General features: G+C 40.6%; 1 protein-coding gene across 8 annotated transcripts in view; it reads right to left on the bottom strand.

The window, feature by feature from the left end:
* LOC131981356 (rho guanine nucleotide exchange factor 9) overlaps nucleotides 1-21,538 on the bottom strand; it is a 50,418-nt gene that overhangs the window by 21,819 nt on the left and 7,061 nt on the right. For 2 of the 8 annotated variants that reach the window (XM_059345630.1, XM_059345629.1), the window contains exons 1-2: nucleotides 6,918-6,941; nucleotides 1,770-1,949 (exon numbers count right to left, since the gene is read on the bottom strand). In XM_059345630.1, coding sequence (XP_059201613.1) covers nucleotides 1,770-1,949; nucleotides 6,918-6,926 — 189 coding nt within the window. In that variant the 5' untranslated portion in view covers nucleotides 6,927-6,941. Of the gene's footprint in view, nucleotides 1-683; nucleotides 774-1,769; nucleotides 1,950-5,126; nucleotides 5,333-6,917; nucleotides 7,304-21,538 lie in introns of those variants that run through there. The other 6 variants (XM_059345624.1, XM_059345623.1, XM_059345625.1 and 3 more) reach the window with 5 other exon arrangements.

Raw genomic sequence — 21,538 nt, 5'->3', positions numbered from 1 at the left:
AAAAAACAACAACTCTCCACCCCTGCACATATGCATGCATACACACACACGCACACAACCTCACAAGTTCCTCACACACACACATGCATGCACTCACCACCACGCACACACACGTACAGAATCACATACACAGTGTATTCCACTATCGCTCATAGAAAGGGCCAAGTGTGCGTGGTTTCAGATGTCCAGCAGCCAACACCTGATGACACACAGTTTGCCAAGAGAACATCAAAGAACCGACGGGTAGAATGCCAAACACAAGATGAGAAATGCAGCGCCACAGACAAGCAGAGTGACGGGTGGTAGAGCACTGACTGCAGACGAGAACTAGTAGCGCAGCATTAAGACTGAGAAAGAGTCAATAGTAAATGGAGTGCTGAACAAATAATCAATGTTTGAAATAGAAATGTCCATGACTGTTATCAGGAATAATGATTCCAAAATTCATTCTATATGAATCCATTTTGTAGAATTTGAGTGCAGGCCTTTAAGAAGAAGACATTATATTACTTTACTTTTGACTCATCAGTTCTGCCTCTCTATCGACCCCGTTGAGAATGATGTGAAAACGTCATGGGAACGTTAATGTTTGGTAATGTCGAGGGTACGTTGCGTGGACAGACTGGAGCGGGCGGGTGGGCGGGCAGGCTGGATGGGTAGATGAAGCTGGGAAAAAAACGCACCTTTGACGTGGTGTTTTGGAACCGTGGAGTTGCTATGGGGTTGATATAGAAAACCTGTTTTGTTTGGGGCTGAGGAGGGTGGGGTTCCACCTTGGAGAGAGAGAATGACAGAACAGAAAGATACTTTTTGGTTGACAGTCAGTCAGCCTGTCTGCCCTGCCCTCTCAGGAGTGAATATGGAAGGGGTGGACAGGTGGGAATGGCCATGAGGAGTGTCTGTGAGGAGAGAAGGGGGGTGCTCTGCTGTGGGAAGTCTACAACAAGGATGCTAAATCTTCCTTCACTAAGTTAAGTACAGGTGCATCTCAATAAAATAGAATATGATGGAAAAGTCCATTTCCAGTAGTTCAAGTCAGATTACCCCAACCAAGTATTGAGTCATATAGATGGACATACTTTTCAGAGGCCAACATTTCCATATTAAATACATTTTTTTAAATTGGTCTTTTGTAATATTATTATCTTTTTTGAGACACTGAATTTTAGGTCTTCATTAAATGTAAGCCATAATCATTATAATTAGAAGAAATTAAACACATTAAGACATTAAATGTTTCATTCTGTGTGTAATGGCTCTATATAATGTGTTATTTCCACTTTTTGAATTGAATTACTGACATAAATAAACTTTTCTATGATATTCTAATTTATTGAGATGCACCTGTAAAAGAGGTAACATGCGGTAGCTGCATCAAACCTCTGTGTCGGGTTTAGTTGAGCTCAAATATGGGTGCGATTATATAATCATAATGCTCAATGAGGACGCTGTAAATTAAAGTGGATTTCAAGGGTACAAGTTGATGCCAAACTAAAAAAGGGGCTCATCAGCATCTTTGTTTTATTGTCCCTGAACACCCGATAAAGGCACTTAGCTAGCTATTCTCTGATCTCTTGAGTGTTATCAAAATAAACCATTCTTCAACAGTGCATATCTGTGTGTGTGTTGTGCATGTGTGTTACTTGTGCAACCTTCCTCTGTGTATTCATCAGCTTGTGTGCATATGTTCATGTGCCTCCATTACTGTATGTGTGTGGGTGTGTGTTGTGTCTATGGTCGCTGGCCAGCCATGGCTGCAGCTAACTCACCCGTACAAAGCTGGCAGGGAACCATCCTTCCTCCTCATCAATCTGGCCCCACCACCAGTCCTTGTTGGAGGCGTCCAGCACCTTGATGACGTCACCGGCCTTAAACGCCAACTCCCGGTCCGCCATGGTCACATGGTCCCATACCGCCTCAGCGTTGACGATTGAACCTCCACTTATCAACTAGAGAAATGGGAAGGAAAGACAATATCTTATGCTTTTTATTCTCATGACGTGAAGCCACTGCTGTGGAAACACCACTTAAAAAAAAAACAGCATGAAGAACACTGCAGACACTGACCAATAAATAAGGATCCACGTGACCTGACCCAGCATATAAATCAAATTTGAAAGTGATTGTAATTCAGTACTCAGCCTCATTTTGGCCTCGATTTGTGCGAATCCTTGTTGTTAAGCCCACTCAGATTACTAATGGATGCAAATACACACCCTCAAAAGCCAGGCCCACTGGCAGCTTAGGGATTGCAAATAGAACAACACAATAGCCGACACAGACCACAGTACAACACAACAAAATACGACAACACAAAAAAGGCAGAGCCATTAGTGGAGAAACAACACAGCATTCAGAAGCACAGCACCAGTCTCCACACAGGGATGGTAATTGGCCCATTATGACATTAGAATAATTACATGTGTTAATGTAATATAAATGCTGAGGAGCAAACAAATGTGAAGGGATAATCTCCCTTCCTTCATGCTGTCACCAGGGCTTGTTATTTTATCAGCAGAACAGTCTTTGACAAAACACGGAAGGATGACTCATCAAATCTTCTCTATTGATTTTAGCATCATGAATAAATTATGTGGACATTATGTGACGCTGAAATTTCTAAATTGTACAACTGGTGTGCAGGTACACGAGCTGAGTATTATTAGTGAGCATGCGTCGGGCGTAGTGTGTACGGGCGTGGGAGCCTGTCAGGTGATCAGTATTCTTTAGAGGATTTGGAGAGGCTAAAGGTTGTTCTCATTAAAGGACAAGAGACAGCGGACAATGTTCCTGAGAAGGACCTGAGTCTGACATCATCCATCTACCAAACAGCCTCACAATCCATCACACTGAACACACACACACGCTCACGTGCGGCCACACTTTAACTTCCCATACGTTAAAGCCCTCTGTGGCATGGCTCCAACTGTTTGTTCCAATTGTTCTCTCCAAAGCAGTGTTCAGCATTCTCCAGTCCAGAGCTAACCATGCATCCAGTCCCTGGGGCTGTGGGCAGAGCAGCCAGCGCTAACCAAGCCTGACAGGAGCTGCTTAGGCTCTAGGTAAGGAGTTATCAAAAGGCCTGGAGACAGGGACGTCACACGGATGGACATTAAATTAGTTCTTTACTTGTATTAAGGCTTCTGCATATTAATATCCAGCTACTGTTACTTTCTTAATGGAGCTTGTTAACGTTTTTTTGCCCTTCAATCCTTTCAGCCTCTTATAAAATGAAATCCCTGGATGGGAAAAAAAACCTTTTTAAAATGCACCTCATCACTCCAGCACAAATATGCTATTCCACCTATGTGCTGATGCAGTGTGTTTGTAAGAAGGTCCATGAGAAACTGCAGATTGTGTGCGTGTGTTTGTGTGTGTGTGTGTGTGTGTGTTTGTTTGTATTCATCCGAACCCCCCGTGAGGATCTAAGCTCTCAGACTCAGCAGCTACGTTGCCACTTCAACCTGTAGACAAGTCTACGTCCCTGATGGCTCACTGAGACAGCTACGGGGGATATAAGCCAATCAGGGCAGAGGAGTGAACAGAGGGAGGGGATGTCCATGCCTGGAAGGGAAAGAACAGCCGTCGTCATGGCGACAGATGAGGATGCTTCACTGGTATTGACAAGATGATGGGATGAGGCAAGGACACTTCAGGATGTATTCAGGAAGATTTCCAAATTTAGGTGTGTGAGTGTGTGCAGAAAAACACAAGGAGTGACCGGAGAATAGCTGCAATATTGTATGGTCACTAAATAATAAAATGACAATTAGAGAATCCATACTTGTGATAATTTCCATGTTGAAGTAAAATGCAAAGTTACGTATAGTGTAGGCCTCTGCACGCAGGTTTCAGGTCAAAGATGTCACTGAGAAGGTTAATTAAATCACATAGAGTTGAGAGCTGGGGTAACAACAGATCTAGCCTATATGTTAAAGCTCTCCACTACAGGAAGAGAGGAGGATTACCGCAAAAACATGTGTCACGCTACCATGGAAACAGCACCAATGAATAGTACTCAAAAAGATTTAAAAATCATACTTGATCCAGGGAGTTTAATTTAAATAATTTATAACACAATTGGATAAAAAAAAAATCAAACTGGAAAAGTTAGTGGAAGCTAAATCCGCTCTCTGTGACCGCAACCATGTGACATCAGGACCTCTGCCTGTTACAACACCCATAGAACAGATGAGCCTTGGCACTGAGGTCAGTCTTGCTTCTTGTTCCCTTACTGTGATGCCTGCCTGCCCTAATCCACCCACCCCTTTCCTCCAACCCAACCTCCCCCTCCAGGACCACTCCATTTTCAGCCCCATTCACTCTAAGCACAATCTCTCCAGTCCCCATCAATCTGCTGTAATATAGCCAACAGACGGAAAGAGTGAGGGAGAGAGCGATAGAGATCCATTCACAGCCAATGTTCCTCCCTGCTCAGTTCTCTCCATCCCCTCATCCCTCCATCTCCCTAATGAGATCAGCACTGCCCTCTCCAATACATTGCATCCTATTTTTTTCCCCTCTACATGTCTGAATAAATTAAAAAACATTACATAATCAATCTTCCCAATTCCTGCCTTAGCACAAACTCATACCTAGCTTGATCAAATGGCATACAGTAAACACACAAACACAGAGAAGAAGTCTTGCCACAACACTGATCATTACCTGTTTGTCTACCAGCTGTTATGACCCATGTCATCATTATGGTTACACTGCAGTTACAACATCAAAGATCAGAGGGCGAAACTGCCGTCTTTAAGGCGCAAAACCTGTATTTGGGTCAATGCAAATGAATGCAGAGGAATCTGTCCCTATACATTGACACGTATGACAGTGCTTTCTGCTTCACTGTTCCAGCACAGACATGGAGACTGACAAGGAAATATGTGAGAATAGAAAGCCGATTCACTTCGCTTATATCATCTTTGCAGCACAACACATCAGCATTCACTGCACTGGCAGCTCCACTGCATTCCAACATCCTCCTCTATCTCTAGCCATAGCACATCTGCACCAAAGCACCTACAGCATCCCTGAGCAAACACACACAAACACACACACACACACACACACACACACACACACACACACACACACACACACACACCTTTAGCCAGCCTTACCATGTTTGTGGCATGAAACTGTTCAGAGAGTGTATGCATGGAGAAGTCCGGTTCATACAATCATGATAATTAAATCTCTTTCGGAAGTGGTTGAGGGGATGGTCCTCCGCAAGAGCTGCGATGTCGAGTAACAAGGTGCTGTATTCCAGAAAGAGGCTTCTCTTTCCGACGCACTGAGTGAGTCTCGCGGTCCGTCCTCCCTGTGTCTGCCAACCCTGTTATGTAATACACTTATACCCTGAGTCTGGGAGCCAATCAAAGATGCTCTGCCTAAAACCGGTGAGAAATACACTCACATCCTCACACACACTGTTGTCTTGCTCGCACACACCATCCGCACATTGACACTTCTGACTGCACAGCATTTAACGGTACTCTATTAGAAGGCACCTGCCCTGGAGGGATTACAAATGTGTGAACACTCGGGACGTGTGCACGACTCAGATCCAAAGAGGGAACTACAGATAGCACCCACCCAGACTATCTCACACACGTGTACATACATACAACCTAACATGCTCACATGCTTACATGTGAGCACACACACACAGCACTGGGTTATCACTGCTAGCCACCTGAGCCATAACCACTGCAGTATGCAATATTAGGATGCTATGTTTACAGTCCTGTGGGGGTCCCCGCTAGGAAGGATGTTTATGCGTTGTAGCACAGTGATGAAAACACCAGCACACATGCCACAGCATGTGATGGAGGTATCTGTGTGGCTGTGAATCACATCTTACTTTACCTACAGTACAACATTTATCACTTTACCTGACACACACAAAGAACACACAGCACTTAGCTGAGAGTGTGAGAGAGCACATACAGTATCTTCAAAAAAAACTCCTGGCCAGCCTACCATCACTATTTATAGGACTGTCATGGACGGCTCTGGGATAGGCTTTTAGCATATCTATTTCTGACATTCATTCAACATTCATGACACCTGCCTCCAATCCTTTATTAGATTATGCCACTGCATGTGGGAAAAAAAGGAAATGGGCGTTTTTTTTAAATCTCCATCTGACATGCCTTTTCACTTGCATCTGTAGGAAATATGCACATATACAGATACATTTTTTAACAGCCACTATTTAGTGACCATGTGTCAAAATGTGTAGGTTCTAGAAACAGGTGCCACATTGAAATGTTGCAAGCTGGAGAATATTGTGGGCTATGAAATGGGAGCTGAGTTTAGCTGCATCTAAAATGGGGGAAACCTGGAGTGACGGAGGCCCTTCTTTATTAGGCCTAGCCCTGCCTGCAATTGGGTACTGTTGAGCTGAGATTACAATGATCCTCTAGAGTCTAAGATCAGCAGCACAAACCTCTCACTTGCACCGCTATTTGCTACAAATATCACATTCACTTGAGTGGAGAGATCACTGCTCAGCTATCAGCTGCCATATTGTGGATGTGGCTACAGTGTGGATCACAATAGGAAAACAAGTCCTGACGCAGCAGCAGGCTGTTGTTAATAAAAGACCATCAGATTCATTTGTCATCTAAAAAACCCGAATTATTATAGAATCATATTAATCCATGCGCATAATCCACAAAATACAACATGGAGGAGAGAGGGAGATCGACGTAGGGAGGGGGGACATGTTTATATGCGGGGGGTTATGAATTTCCAGTCACCACAGAAAAGGTAAGAGCATCACAGATCTGTATCCGCACAACTAGGACCACCACCAGACAACACTAGCTATCACAAACGGTGAGAGGACACAAGACATAACGAAGGATTGGGGAGGGTGGGGGTAACAGAAATACATTATGTTGTACCAACGTCATTCATTTCAACGCGTAGCCGTGATGGAGCGCCGGGTGTCCCCGCTCTCGACCAACGCGCACTGCCTTTCTCTCCTCTCCTGTGTGAAAGTGCGGTGCGCTGCGAACCGGGCCCCAAGCGCAGATCCATTAACGAGTACCGAGGATGAACATCAACAGCACGTTCACAAGCACCAGAACCGCGATCACCGTAAACACCGCGCAAGTCTGGACGTCCAAGGCCATGGCGCAGCGCTGCGGGCCGATGCTGAGATGCGCTCTCAGTGACGGGCGGAAATTCAGCTCTCCCCGTCTAGACACGTAGCCTCAAAGCCACAGAGAAATCCACCATTACAGTTAGGAAGAAGAAATGAAGAAAAAAAAATGAGATGCCCCCTACGCCTCTTCACAATACGCGATGTAATTCATAAAGGCACGGGAAGAGATGCATCATTCCTCACCATCATCATCGTCATCAGTCTGCACCGCGATTTCTCCCCGCTAGTCAACACCTGCCGGTGTTTCGCCTCTTCCCCTAAACCGACCGACTCTCAGGCCAATAGATTCTCAAAGCAAACAAGAGAGAGGCTGTGCGCAGGCTGTTCGCAGCTGCCGAGCTGCCTTCCGGTGAGTGGGGGACCAGAGAGATCGGCTGTGAGGCTGAGAGGCGGTCCTGTATTAATACTGATCAGTGCGCTCCACTGAGAGACTACCGGCTTCAGCCATCACCTTACAGTCCGGGGGGGAGGGGCACAGCCAGCCCCTCGCTCACTACATCCACCACAGAGGCCAGAATCATAACCTCATTCATCTCCCACCCCATCTAAAAATATCACCGTGCCGTGGTGATTTATCATTTATCATTAACAGCCCGTGATGAAGGAGAATAAATGTCAGGATAATGGATGCACGTTCCTCAAAGTGATCACCATCTTATAATTTTATTGGCGTAATGTCATCCTTTTCTGCCAATTTGTCTGTGGCCACGCATCAATCAGATACAGTATGCCCAGTTGATCTGATAATCAACCACATTTACACCCCGCATTACCGCTGGTGCAGCAGGCCAGCAAGACTGATGCAGGCAGCAGTCCCTTAAAGGTGCCATCCAAAACTGTCTGTGCATGAAAAGCAAGGATGCATTTTCTAAAATGCATTTTATAATAAGCCCTTCTTGATCAAATGTAGTTATCATATCACATTAGAAACACATGCTGCTATTTTGGTTAGTGCAGGGACATGAGAGGAAACTGTTGGCGCCTTATTAGTAGTATTTAAAGGGACAGTTCAAGTCTAAATAAAAAAAAAAAATCTTAATTTTCCGTATTTCCTGTAGTATATTTATTAACCCAGATTGCCCGGTGTGAGTTGTTGGTTATTGGAGATATCAGCCATAGAGATATCTGCCTTCTCTCCATTATAATGGGACTATATGGCACATGCTTGTATAATTGAATGTACATTTTAAAAAACTCAACGTAAACCACAGACCTTGTTGTAAGCACTTTCATGTAGGAAATATACTAGAAAGAAAATAATTTCTACATAAAACTGCTCACAACTATAACTGACACCTAAAAAACTCCAAAAGTATTCCTTTAAGTTTTTGGTATATTTCTGTAAATAAACACATGCTTTAAGAGCTTCTCTAAGCCGATTTGTGTTGAAATGAACTGACATAATTAAGTGAGACAACTGAGGCTCATTTCAGGCCACAGGAGGTCTTTTCTACCTATAACTCCTCCTCTTTCTGCAGAGAGGAAAGCTAACATATCGGACTGACTAATATTAACATCATGTGCAATACAATTTTTAACACCACAGACTTTATTATGTTCATTATCATGTGCAATATATCTGTATATTACACCCTGACATGTCATCTGCACTTTACTCCTTAGACACTTTATTTTTATATTGTTATATTATTATATGTGATTATTGTTACCTATTTTGTTCATTGTTTTTTCTTATATTATCCTATATTGTGATTGTTTTTGTAATTGTTTTGGCTTTGGAGCAATATGGAACCAGAATTTCCTTCAGCATTAACACAGTTTTATCTTATCTTATCTTATCAAGTTATTATTTTATTTATCCAAGTGAGAACTGACCTGGAGTACACGTTTTCCACATCCTCTACACTCTGAAATTCTAAAACGCTGTCCAAAAAATTCAGGGTTATGTAGAATTAATGAATGAGAAGGAAAGGAAGATCTTCCCTGAACTTGCGTTTGAGTTCACAATGCAGGCATTAAGAGGCAGAAAGAATACAAAAAGTTTAGTGCGGCAGCTAAGTAGGTTGCGAGGCGTTTCAAGCTTAGTACTCTTTCTTTGTGACAACATCAAGGGGTTTATGCTGATGCAGCTCTAGATGTAAGGAGAAGGTGGAATTGACATCATCATTGCATATTGTTGCAGTTATGGCAGAACTTTGTTTTACTACTCATACTAATGTAATTCAACAGGGTATTTTTTATTAGACTCTCTGGTAAATACATGCATCTTTCAAACTCCACAACCCTAGCAGGCTCTCTGTTAAAAATGAGTAATCTGTAGCCCTAATGACATCATCAGGGGTATTTTCTCAGACGTGACAAAGCTCATCCAGACCCACAAAACACTTGAACGTGTTTTTACATGCCCCCATTTAATTTAATAACACGACACTGTATATTTTAATGAGCCTAGGATCAAGTGCATTCTAAGCCTTCTTGTGGATACATTTTAACAATCATTTTTAATTGTGTATGCAAATGCAAGGACGCACTCACAAAACCCTGGATTAAAACACTTAAAACACAGGTAGGGGAATGTCCTAACCAGCAGTGTGGGTGGGTGAGATCATATTATTCTGTTTTTTATGCAGAGGCAACTTCAACGTGTGAAAGTGTGTAGCTGTGGAAATCCATCAGTGGTGGAAGAAGTATTCAGATCCCTTACTTAAGTAAAAGTACTAATACCACACTGTGAAATTACTCCACTACAAGTAAAAGTCCTGCATTCAAAACTTACTGAAGTAAAAGTACAAAAGTATCAGCATCAAAATGTCCTGAAAGTATCAAAAGTAAAAGTACTCATTATGCAGAATGGAACCATTCAGATTGTTTTATATATTCAAATATATTATTGGATTTTTATTATTGATGCATTAAGGTAAGCACCATTTTAATTTTCTCAAGGTAGGGCTCATTTTAACTCCTTAATATACTAATATGAGGTTTAAAAAACTCAAGTACAGTGGTGGAAGAAGTATTCAGATTCCTTACTTCAGTAAAAGTACTAATACCACACTGTGAAATTACTCCACTACAAGTAAAAGTACTGCATTCAAAACTTACTGAACTAAAAGTACAAAAGTATCAGCATCAAAATATACTTAAAGTATCAAAAGTAAATACAAATTGTTTTATATATTCAAAATATATTATTGTGTTACTATTATTGCAATTATGTAAGCAGATAGGGCTCATTTTACCAACTTAATATACTGTTATGAGGTTTAAGTACAAAAAAAGTCTCATCACTTTAGATTGATTATGTTGATTCATGTTAAATCTCAACCCTGAAAAGTAACTAAAGCTGTCAGCTAAATGTGTAGTGGAGTAGAGAGTACAATACTTGCCTTGAAATGTCATGAAGTAGACGTATAAAGTTACATTAAATGGAAATACTCAAGTAAAGTACAAGTACCTCAAAGTTTTCCTTAAGTACAGTACTAAATGCACTTAGTTACATTCCACCACTGAAATCCAGAGCAGGTTGTTATTGGAAATAAAACATTGGGCTCAGAACAACTAAACACATAAAGGTAAGCTGGAACATGCACAGCTCCAAACCTCAACTAGAGGGGGTGCTTTCCTGTGGTCCTCTTGTCCAAACACTAATTTGTGAAACAGGAAAAAAGATATTCAGAAGCACTGAGGTTACTCATGGTGACCGTTGTTTCCAAACGCCTAGGAAAAGTCACAATGATATCAGTATAAGTAGTTTCACTTTATTTCTCAAGTTTAAGCTTTGGGTTTATCAAACTTTAAAAACAAACAAATAATTATAGACTGACTGAAGGGCCTTATACAACAAGGGTGTAGGAAGATCTCCATTGTGGTTTGCATTGTTTTGATGAGAGAGAAGACCATGTAACTCCTCTGAGACAAGTGTCTAAAAAGATGCATAACAGCCTCAATCATGTAGCTTTTTTTTCATATGACAAAAAAAATTGGATTTCTGGAGGATTTGAACGTTAAGAGTCAGAACTAAACCTGGAGAGGCAGCGTTCAGTTTTTATGCACCACATATTTGGAACAAACTCCCAGAAAACTGCAGGTCTGCTGCAACTCTCAACTCTGTTAAATCAGGACTGAAGACTTTCAGACTTTCTTTTGATATCTGATATTCAAAAAAAATATTTTATCAGCTTGCTTTCAATTTAAAAATGTTATATTTGAATGTACTTTTTTATTTTTTTCCTAAATATTTTATATGCTTGTTTTCAGTCTAAAAATCTTATATTTGAATGTCATTTTATATTTTTTCATTTATTTATATGTCTCTTTGAATTGCCCTGTTGTTGAAAAGTGCTATACAAATAAACTTCGCCTTGCCTTGCCTAATGCAATGCATGCTGAGAAGTCTATGCAAACAAGCAAAGCATGTTTCTAATTAGTGACTGGATATTTCATGATTTTACAATTTAAACTTGGACCTGAATCAGTTATTAATAAAAGAAAAGTTTATCCGATATAACTTTTGTATGAGATCTTACAATGCAACAGATAGAGTAAACACAGAAGAGACTCGCTGGATTGGAGCTTTTACTGAGACAATCATGTTGCGCCCTAGGCCCTGAAAGACATTATTGAAATACACAGATTTTACAAAAGAAACAACTCTAACTGTAACAATTTCCTGAGCATCACGCACATAAAAAAAAAAATCAGGTCAGGAATGAGCTGTATGAAGATATCATTCCCTTGAATTAAACATTTGTGCACTGAAAGAAACAGGAATACTTGTCCTTGTTGCAGTGGGAGCTGAAGTTAGACGGGACAGAGGCTGTAGTCAAATTGAAATGAAGCCTTTTACAATAAATTTTAATGGCAACCGAGCATCGTGGCAGGAAAATGGTATCATAATGTCAGTGGGAACTGCTCAAACCATTCCTGCAGCTGCCATTCCATATGCTCAATATGTTCCAAACTGTCACATTTACACCGAAATACGGCTAGATGAACACACTGCATTTGCTGTTAGCTCTGTTAGCTTTTATACACTCAGGGCCAACAAAAACAAACTCTGTTGTGGGTTGATATCTTTTGGCAAAAAATATGACTGTTTGGAACATACTGAGCGTATGGATGGCTACCAGAAAAGTGGGTTGTGCTTCAGGACTCTTCTGAGAAGTTTCTGCAGATTTTTGTACATTTTTTTTTCTGGCATGAAGCTGCTGTTGGAATCCACTGTAACCGCTGTGAATCAGATTACGGCTGATGTTCTCCACAAAGGGAGCGAGCTACAAACACTTCCTCGCCACCTTTCAAACCTACAGGAGGTGAGTGTTTGGTATTCAACACATTTTTCAGTGCAGTATTCCTTTAAGACTCGGTGTTGTGAGTGACAGGGCAAAATGGCTCCAGCTCCCATCTGATGCACGTGTTTGCCATTGGCATGCGCATCATTATTTTGGCCTCCGCGTTCACAGTGATACTTAAGGTGAACATTGTATAACACAAGAGAGCGCATCCCGGGCCTGCAGCGCTCATTCTGGTGTCTCATTGTTGCAGATTATGAAGAGAGCACAACATGATCATGAATGAATTCATAGAGTAGAATCAGTTCGGTTCAGTCGCAGCCACCACATCGTCAACCACCCGGCACACGCAGGGACACAAAAACACTCTCCTCTGTCTTCACATTCAGCTGAGAGCTTCGGGATGGATCAAAAAGTCCTAAGAATAAGTTTAAAAGAATAACACCAAACGAGTGCACTATATCAGTATTTTTAAAGCCATAAATAATTTCCAGGGCACTTTCTGCACATACATGCTGATAAAAGCAGTGGCTCCTGAAAACCAGGCTTTCAGTGAGTGCTGTACGAGGCAACACAGAAGAGATATGACAACCGTCCTCAAACAAGCTTTTTTTTTTATAGTTGCTCTGTGCTTGTGTGTGTGCATGTGTGTGTGTGTGAAACGCAGAGTGAGCAGATTACATAAGCCTGCCCTACCTCTGTGGGCTCCCTCTCCAATCTCCCTGACATTTAGACAACAAAGGTCACATCTGAAAGTCTAAATCTGCACAGACACCAATGCTAATATACTCATACATATACAAAAGAGAGGGAGAGTTTGTAAAAACGGCTGAATATCTCCCACCAGCAGTTATTCACATGTTAAATAAGACTAAATATAAATGTACTGTACGTGCATAATGTGCACAACCAGCACAGATGCAGTTAATTAACATGACTGTCATTATTGTAAGGGATTAATACGATTAGCACATTCATCAGCTACAGTATATACTGTTGCAACAAAAATTTCAAGCTTCTAAAGGGTGGTATTTATAGAAGGACCACTGTATTACAGTGTATTGCATTGTGTATTGTGTTATTGTGTCCCCTCACTGTATGCAGTAATATTTCAACAAATTATATGCAAGCTTCCACCAACGCCTTTCCCCAATGGAAGCTAATGATGACAATGAATTAATGAGTGGAGATAAAAATCTACTGCATATGTTCCTTCCTGTCTGGATTACCAAGGCTTTATTCCACCCATCCATTTATCCATTTTCCTGTAATTTATCAAGCTAACGGTTCAATGTTGAACTGGGCAAGCAGAGCAATGCAGATCATTTGGGTCTGAGATGGAGACGTGACACAATGTGACTGTTGTACAGTCATGGAAAAAAATATTAGACCACCTTTGTTTTCTTTATTTTCTTGTTCATTTTAATGCCTGATACAACTAAAGGTACATTTGTGTGGACAATATAATGGTAACAACAAAAGTAGCTCATAAGAGTTTAATTTAAGAGCTGATATCTAGACATTTTCCATGGTTTTCTTGATAATAACCAAAATCATTATCAAGAACACCATGGAAAATGGCAGGTCGCCAGACTATCACAGGGCAGACACATAGAGACAGACAATCACACTCTCATTCACTCCTACGGTCAATTTAGAGTCAACAATCAAACCGAAGTGCATGTTTTTGGACTGTGGTAGGAAGCCGGAGTAGCCGGTGAGAACCCACGCTGACACGGGGAGAACATGCAAACTCCACACAGAAGAGCTGCAGGCTGGAGTCGAACCGGCGACCCTCTTGCTGTGTGGCAACTACTACACCACTGTGTAGCACTAAGATTGTTAAATCAATTATTAAAATTTTTAAATGAATGCTATTAAACATGTCTTATCATTAAAACATGGAAATGAAGGATAAAAATAGATTAGGATATAATTTTTACAACCCTGTCCATCAAAATGATAGACAACAGAGAAGTCTACCTCTGGTCTGATATTATGTTCATTACTGCAGCCCGCTGCACCAAACTGCCAGTCAATCTCATGATCTCCCCCTTCACTCTCACTTGTAAAAATGACCCTGAACCCCTTCCACAGAAGCAGCTGCTCGCTACCCTCTTGATTGGGACATCTTTTCCCTGTGAGAGAACTCCTCCAGTGCACGCTGGATAGCATGGTCCAATTAAGCCAAAGGGAGAAAATGATGTGCAAATAACAGAGGCCGATCTAATGTCATCAAACTGGAGTCTCTCCAAAACTCGAGTGTGCCTCAATATCCTGTCAATGAATATTACAAACAGATGTGAGTACAAAGCACATCCTCGACACCTTCCTTGAATAAGGTTGATGCAATGCTGCCAAAAGAGCATGTCGTGATTACACTACTGCTGCAGAGCACTATTTCCAAATGTATGCCTCGGGGCAAAATCTACTCATAATAGTTATTAGTATCCTGGTAGGATATAGGCAGGAAGCTCTGCTACTTTAGGCAGCGGCCGTTTGCTACAATATTGGCATCATCCATCATTTCCACACTGACAACCACATGAGGAACAATGTTTGCACCTCTCACCTTTCAAAAAAGACGGCAGAATATTCAAGACACTCCCTGTTTTTTTAAGCATTGCATTAAGTCCAGCACTAGTGAGAAGAAGTGCTTGAGTCAAACTCTCTAAGTTTAATTCATGACATTCATCTCATCTCTCTCTCTGCAGATTTTTTCTTTGGAATTCTGCATAATGCAATGAATACTGCTGGATAACCACTCATTATACAAGCAGATAGCGTAGAAATATAATGAATTCAACTATTCTCCTTCATGTTCATTTACTGGTCTGAGATCTGCTCTTTGGTTTTAACTGTGGATCTATTCTGAGGTCAGTCCCACTGGCCTTGAGCCAGCGAGCTACGTCTTTAGAAAAGTCTCTCCCTGAATAAGACTACACATTTCAGTGCGAGCAAATGAATCTGTTTGTGGTCAGTAGGTATTTGGCTAATGGGAGGCGAAGCCCACCACACCCATTTCCCCTCCAGTCTGCTCCAATTCTTTTGTTCCCCTCCCGTCCCCACGACAACCACACTGACTTCCTGCTTCCTCCCAGGCCTTCCAGCCACAAAAGCGCCCTAAAAATAAAATCGCTGGACTTTTCCTGAAAGCAGTTTTGGTCACTATTGTTCAGACATCAGCTGTTTATTCGTTCAGCTCGATTTGCTGTTAGAGCAAAGGCGAGTCAGTGGGTCAGAGTATTGAGGAGTTAAGAAACAGTGCGAGATAGATGAGATAAGAGAGGTCGGTCATGCCAAGTGGGCTGGAGAAACTAGGGTTAAAGACATTGCAAGTGGAATCACAACATTCCTAGATCTAACAGCTTCAGGAGACATATTCCTACTCAGTCATGACGTAGCCTTGGGACCAGTAAAGTGGATTATTATTTAATGATAAACCAGTGCAGTATCTATGTGTTCTGCAGACTGTAGAACAAGATGATTCTGCCCCGCGACTGTGTTCTTTATGTCGGCCCCAAGTGAGTCTGCATAACATTGTGAAGTTCTAGCGGGTAAAGAAAAGACACAAAGTCTTTGTATAAACACTGTCAGAATTTAGGGTATATAAAGTCTCTTGTGGAATAAAAACACGCTTTTGAAGACAAGCTTGCAGAGGAGAAACATAAAATATGAAGATAATTCAATACACGTCTCACCTGTTTTCCAAACTTCTGTGACAAAAACTTACTATGCTACTTTGATAATTGCATTTTATTTGCTAAAGGAAAGTAGATTAACTGTGGCATTAATGGCTGAAAGCATAAAAACACAACTCCACACACTGGTGCTGTATCCATTAAAAATTCAAATTACATTAGAACCACAGGGGGGACTGTCAGTGTTTGCTGACAGTGCACACTTGAGTTGATTGAAGTGTTACGGAAAAGGCTGAAAGAATAGAACGGCATTATGGGAAATATACGCATTTTCTTTCTTGCTGTTATATCTTGTTTATTTAATCCATATAAATCAACATATTGTTGTTTTAGGAGGAGTTATGTGTGGGACTATTTCTTGACTAGACCAAGGCGATAACTTCTTCATTGGCTGGCAAACTGTAAATATCTCACACAGTGAAGCTAAGAATCAGAGTCAAGTAAAGAAATAGGATATAAGACCATAATAAGTTAATTATTTAGCATTAAAGGTGCTGCACATTTTGTCTTTGTCCAACTTTGATGACTTTAGACTCAACTTGATAAAATAAAAAAGCTGCAACTCAACTTTGGACTTTAAGACTCATTACTTCTCTTGGACTTGAGCCTTTTAATTCTGAAGATACTTAATATTTTCCGCCAACCCTAAAGGTTAAAAAGTATGTATTTCCCTTCATTTCCTGAATGCTATTCATTCCCAGCAAGTCGACACTTAATTCCCCAGATCCCAATTGTTTCAACCAATTCAACAACAGTCAATAAAGTTACAAAAATACCTTTTAAAAGCCTTCAGGATTTTTCTAGGAATTTCATATATTGTTACTTTGCTGTTAATGTGGCATTGCATTCAATGAAGAGCACATTTTGACTTGTTTAGGACTTGGGACTTGCCTGTCTTGACTTGTGACTTGCAAAACAATGACTTGGTCCCACCTCTGACTGCAGATATGAGATTCTACAATTCTATAATGTCATTTAGCAGACACTTTTATCCAGAGCGACGTACAATTGAGAGTTAGTACAACACAAGCAAAGACATAATCAAGAAACAACACAAGAATTAGTGCCATGGGTCAAGTTGAGTCCAATAGGACGCAAGTTCTGTTATGCAGTGTGAGCAGTCAGTGCAAACTTTTTTATATTATTTATTTTTTTCTCCTATAGTTCTCATCTGTGTAGATTAAGTGAGAAGGTTTTCAGTAAAGAGTTGGGTCTTCAGTTTTTTATCCTATTCCTGTGAAGAAAGTAAATGTGAGCATTTCACTTCATGTCAAAAAATCAAACATTTTTTAAAAAAGAGATTCAGTCTATATGGCGAAGTATTAAGATACTGAATCCCAAATTGTTCCCGATGCTGTATGAATGGTAATGAGCAAGGTGGCAGTGTGTAAATGACCATGTAGTGTTACCGTATAACAAAAAAAAAGATTTGATTCTAGCAATGGATGTTGTTTCATTCTACTGCAAATAGTTTAATCTGATCCTAGCTATTTTCTTTATTTTTTTGTCCCTCTTCTTCTCTAACCAGTGACCAGTCAATTGGCACACATGTTGACTTCTCTATCCATTAGGGCTGACAAACTGAAATCCCTAAAGCTCCCACTCTTCAGTGAAGGTGGAGTAAATCTGAAATGTCTCTAAAATTTCCCATGGAGGAGAAGCAGTGTCTCTGTTAAAAGACACTATAACAAGCTCCCCAAAGACGGCACTGTAGCTTTCCACAAACTGCAACAAAAAGAAAGCTTTAAGAAGGAACACTGTTGAAAGCACAGACTGTTATTCATTTATGTTTCTGTTCAGCGTCAGTGCCGGTGTGTACTTAATTAAAGCCCGTCGATTGGTCATTCGAGAGCCCAGCTGTGAGGGTGAGGTATGAAAATCGAATGACCTATGCTAGGATTTGGTTGGTTGCCTCAGCCAGCGCTGCTTTACTGTGCCGGTTGTGAGTGTACTGAGCGTGCTCGCTAGTGTCATCATTCATCACAGTGCTGTCAGCCACCTGCGGCCCAAAACACTGGGAGATAAGAGCAGTAGTGCCTTCACGTCCTTTCCCAAGCTTTGTGGCTGCTACATTTGCATGCAGTGTTTGCTGGGTATCTGTGCTGTGTCTCTTTGGGAGCAGAGTATATTTAGATTTCTTTTGTAACAATTTGGGTGAGGCTATAGTCGCATCACTTGAGAGACAGAGGAACGCTGTGGTTGGCAATGAACAGCCCACTCTCCTGCTCTCATCATGCCCACTGTTCGTCACTATAAAAGGGGGCTGGCATAAGAAAACCAGCTCCACCTATCCTCTCTCTCAGCTCAAATGATTTTACATTCTCGCTGCCTCCACGCCACAAGAGTTCAAAAGCAGAATATCGGATTGAAATGTAAAACTCTGCAGTGAAACGATATTTGGGTGCAGGGTTGTTTGGCATCCTGTCTTTCTCAGCAGTTTTACTTCTTGTTGATAGGTCAATTCCTGCCATCAAAGACTTCATAGGCTCCACCTGTCCTGTAAAACATTCACTAACAAGCTCGCCATCTATGACTGCACACAGGCATGGATGCACATAGAGACTCACACACAGACACATCACAGGCCGCAAGAAGCAGGTGTTTTCACATGCCTGGAGGGAGGAACAGGATGGAGCAAATAGAGGGGGAGATGAGGTGAGGCGGCGAAGAAACGACAGTGGGGGAGAGAGAAAACTTGATCTGAGAAGAGGGGGAAAAGAGAGATGGAAGTGATGAAGGGAGGGATGACGAGCTCTGAGGTCAGGAAGAAAGGCAGGAGGATGGAGGGGGGGCAGTGAGGAAGAAGTACAAGGAGCAAGGGGGTTGCATAATACGTGGATGTGATGAAGGGTTTTCTCTGACGCCGCATGTGGTGTAGCAGGGAGCCAGGGAGGTCAGAGGCAGAAAGTTAAGCTAAATAATGTACACAAGAAGTGGCAGCTGCCAGAAAAATCCAGCCCATCTTTCACAGAGGCCTGCAGGATACATTCTAACTAGCAGAACACTGTACAGGCAGTTAGCTTCTGTCTCATTATTTTAAGGCAGGGACAAAGTGACCAGCGCTGGAGCTACATATTCTATTCAGGGAACACATATTCAATTAATGTATGTTTAAATCACAGTGGTTGTCCAGTTTTTAAATTTTTAAAAAATATGATGTTTCATTAAAAAGTCTTAAATTCCCCCTCCAGACACATTTTTAAAGTGTGGAAATACTCTGCTTTCATAATTTGTTTAACACGGTTTTCCCACATAAAAAAGTTTTTCATAAAGAATATAGAGAGAGAAATAGCTGGAAGCACATCTAAGCTTTCTCCCTCGTTGAGAAATTCTAGCCTGTGCACCCGGTCAGTGAAAGAGCACAAAAATCAAGAGTTTCAGCCATTCATGCCAGAGCCTCCAGACTCAGATGAGGAGTCTGTTGTGCACCAATATCGGTGACGAGCAAACGTATCACCATGGTGAGTGTTTTCTGCGAGCCTGTTAGTCAGTTGCTGACACAGCATTAGTGGCTCTAAAACATACAATATCTGCTACGATGTTACAGTGTTTTCTCTCTGTACTGATGAGTCCTCTCTGAGATAGAGGTTTCAGCTCTCTTTTACAGCTCTGATTGACTTTATAAGTTGTAGCGGATTTAATCTAGATTGCCCAGGGTACATCGGATTCTCAGACTTTAGGATAGTGCACACCCGTCAGCAGTGGAATGTGAAAACACCTCCCTCTCTCTCTCACAGATACAGTCAGTAAAGTCAAGGTCAGACCTTTTGTTGTGGAGGGAATCTTTAAATACTATCTTAAAATTCATTATTCCTTATTGTCCATATGACAGATCATTGTCAGCCATTTCTTCTGAGCTCATAAATAGTCCTGAACGACTTAATTACAGTAAATAATACATATTAGTGTAATGCCAATCAATTAGTTTGCCAATTAACAAAAAAATGTCAATAGATGCTGATAATATATATATATATATATATATATATATATATATATATATATATTATATAATTTAGGTAAAGATGTGACTAATTTAACTACTTAATATACTGTTATAATAATTTTTTAAAAGTCTAACCACTTTAAATGTATCATGTTTTCATGTTAAATCTCGTCCTGTAAAGTAACTAAACTTTCAGCTAATTGTAGTGGAGTAAAAAGTACAATATTTGCCTAAAAATGTAGTGAAGTAGAAGTGTAAAGTTAAAATGGCAATACTCAAGTAAAGTACAAGTACCTCAAAATTGTACAGTACAGTACTTGAGTTAATGTACTTAGTTACTCTCCACCACTGCATCTGGTATGCATTTAGTTTATTAATATTTAATATAAGTTTATTTATTTAAAATAAGTACATGCAGACAGATCTATTGAAAGAAACAGAGACAATGCAGAGAATGACAGCATTAAATAAATGTTCATTTAAGTTCAGCATTTTTTTAAAAATGTATTAAATGTTTTTTTATCAGATGCAAAAAAAACATTTATTGGCATTATATACAGTCATGGGCTGCACTCTTTTTTAAATATCAGATACTGATTATCAGTCACCCACTAATGCAATAAATAACAGTTCTAAATAAATAATAATAATACATTTGTTTTTTATAGCGCTTTTAAAATGTACTCAAAGTTGCTCAACATAACAGAATAGATGAAGAAAAGTACTTGAACAATATTAAGTAAAATTTAGTGTTACAACAAAGAGTTGTATACGGTGTTTCTTTCAAGTTATTTCATCATGATGCGATCTATACCTGATTCTCAAAGACATGCCAGAACTGTGGATATTACAAAATGTTCCTGTCATTGTAGAAGCAACAGGCCACTTGTTTGACAGTTAATGAACTGAAAATGATGAATTATCTGTGTGAAAATTCCAAGTAAGGCATATTGAGTCAGCGCTGTTTTAAAGACACAGACAATTTGTGAAAAACACACATGATCCCCACAACAGCAGCCAACAGATATTAGCCTTTGTGTTGACAAAGCCGCAAGATGACAACCCCTAATCAGGTCTGAATCATATATTGGCTCCATGAGTGAGCGTAAATACTCGCCTGCCTGGTTTCCTCTGTTTCATGCCTATGTCTATGTCACTGTTGGTTACATTTGTAGAAGATTTTTAGTTTTTATTAGAGCTGACCATGAATAGCATAGCAATTTCCATATCAATGGCCAAATTATGCTTCATAGAATATTCATTTTGAATGTAAGTAGGATTAAGCAATTGTATTAACTAAAGGGCACTCAGAGAGGGCAGACCCACACCGAGGCCATGTCCTGTCTCGCAATGTTAACTTAAATGAAAAATAACGTGTGTATTCCCCAAGCGGCAACCTCCGGGTCTGAGCAGTGAGGCAAACCAGGAAGTGCCTTAAGCTGCATTCTACTGAAAACTT

Source organism: Centropristis striata, chromosome 12, assembly GCF_030273125.1.
Source record: "Centropristis striata isolate RG_2023a ecotype Rhode Island chromosome 12, C.striata_1.0, whole genome shotgun sequence".
Taxonomy (NCBI): domain Eukaryota; kingdom Metazoa; phylum Chordata; class Actinopteri; order Perciformes; family Serranidae; genus Centropristis; species Centropristis striata.
Note: the sequence above shows the minus strand (reverse complement) of the source record. Positions and strands in the feature narration are given on the sequence as shown.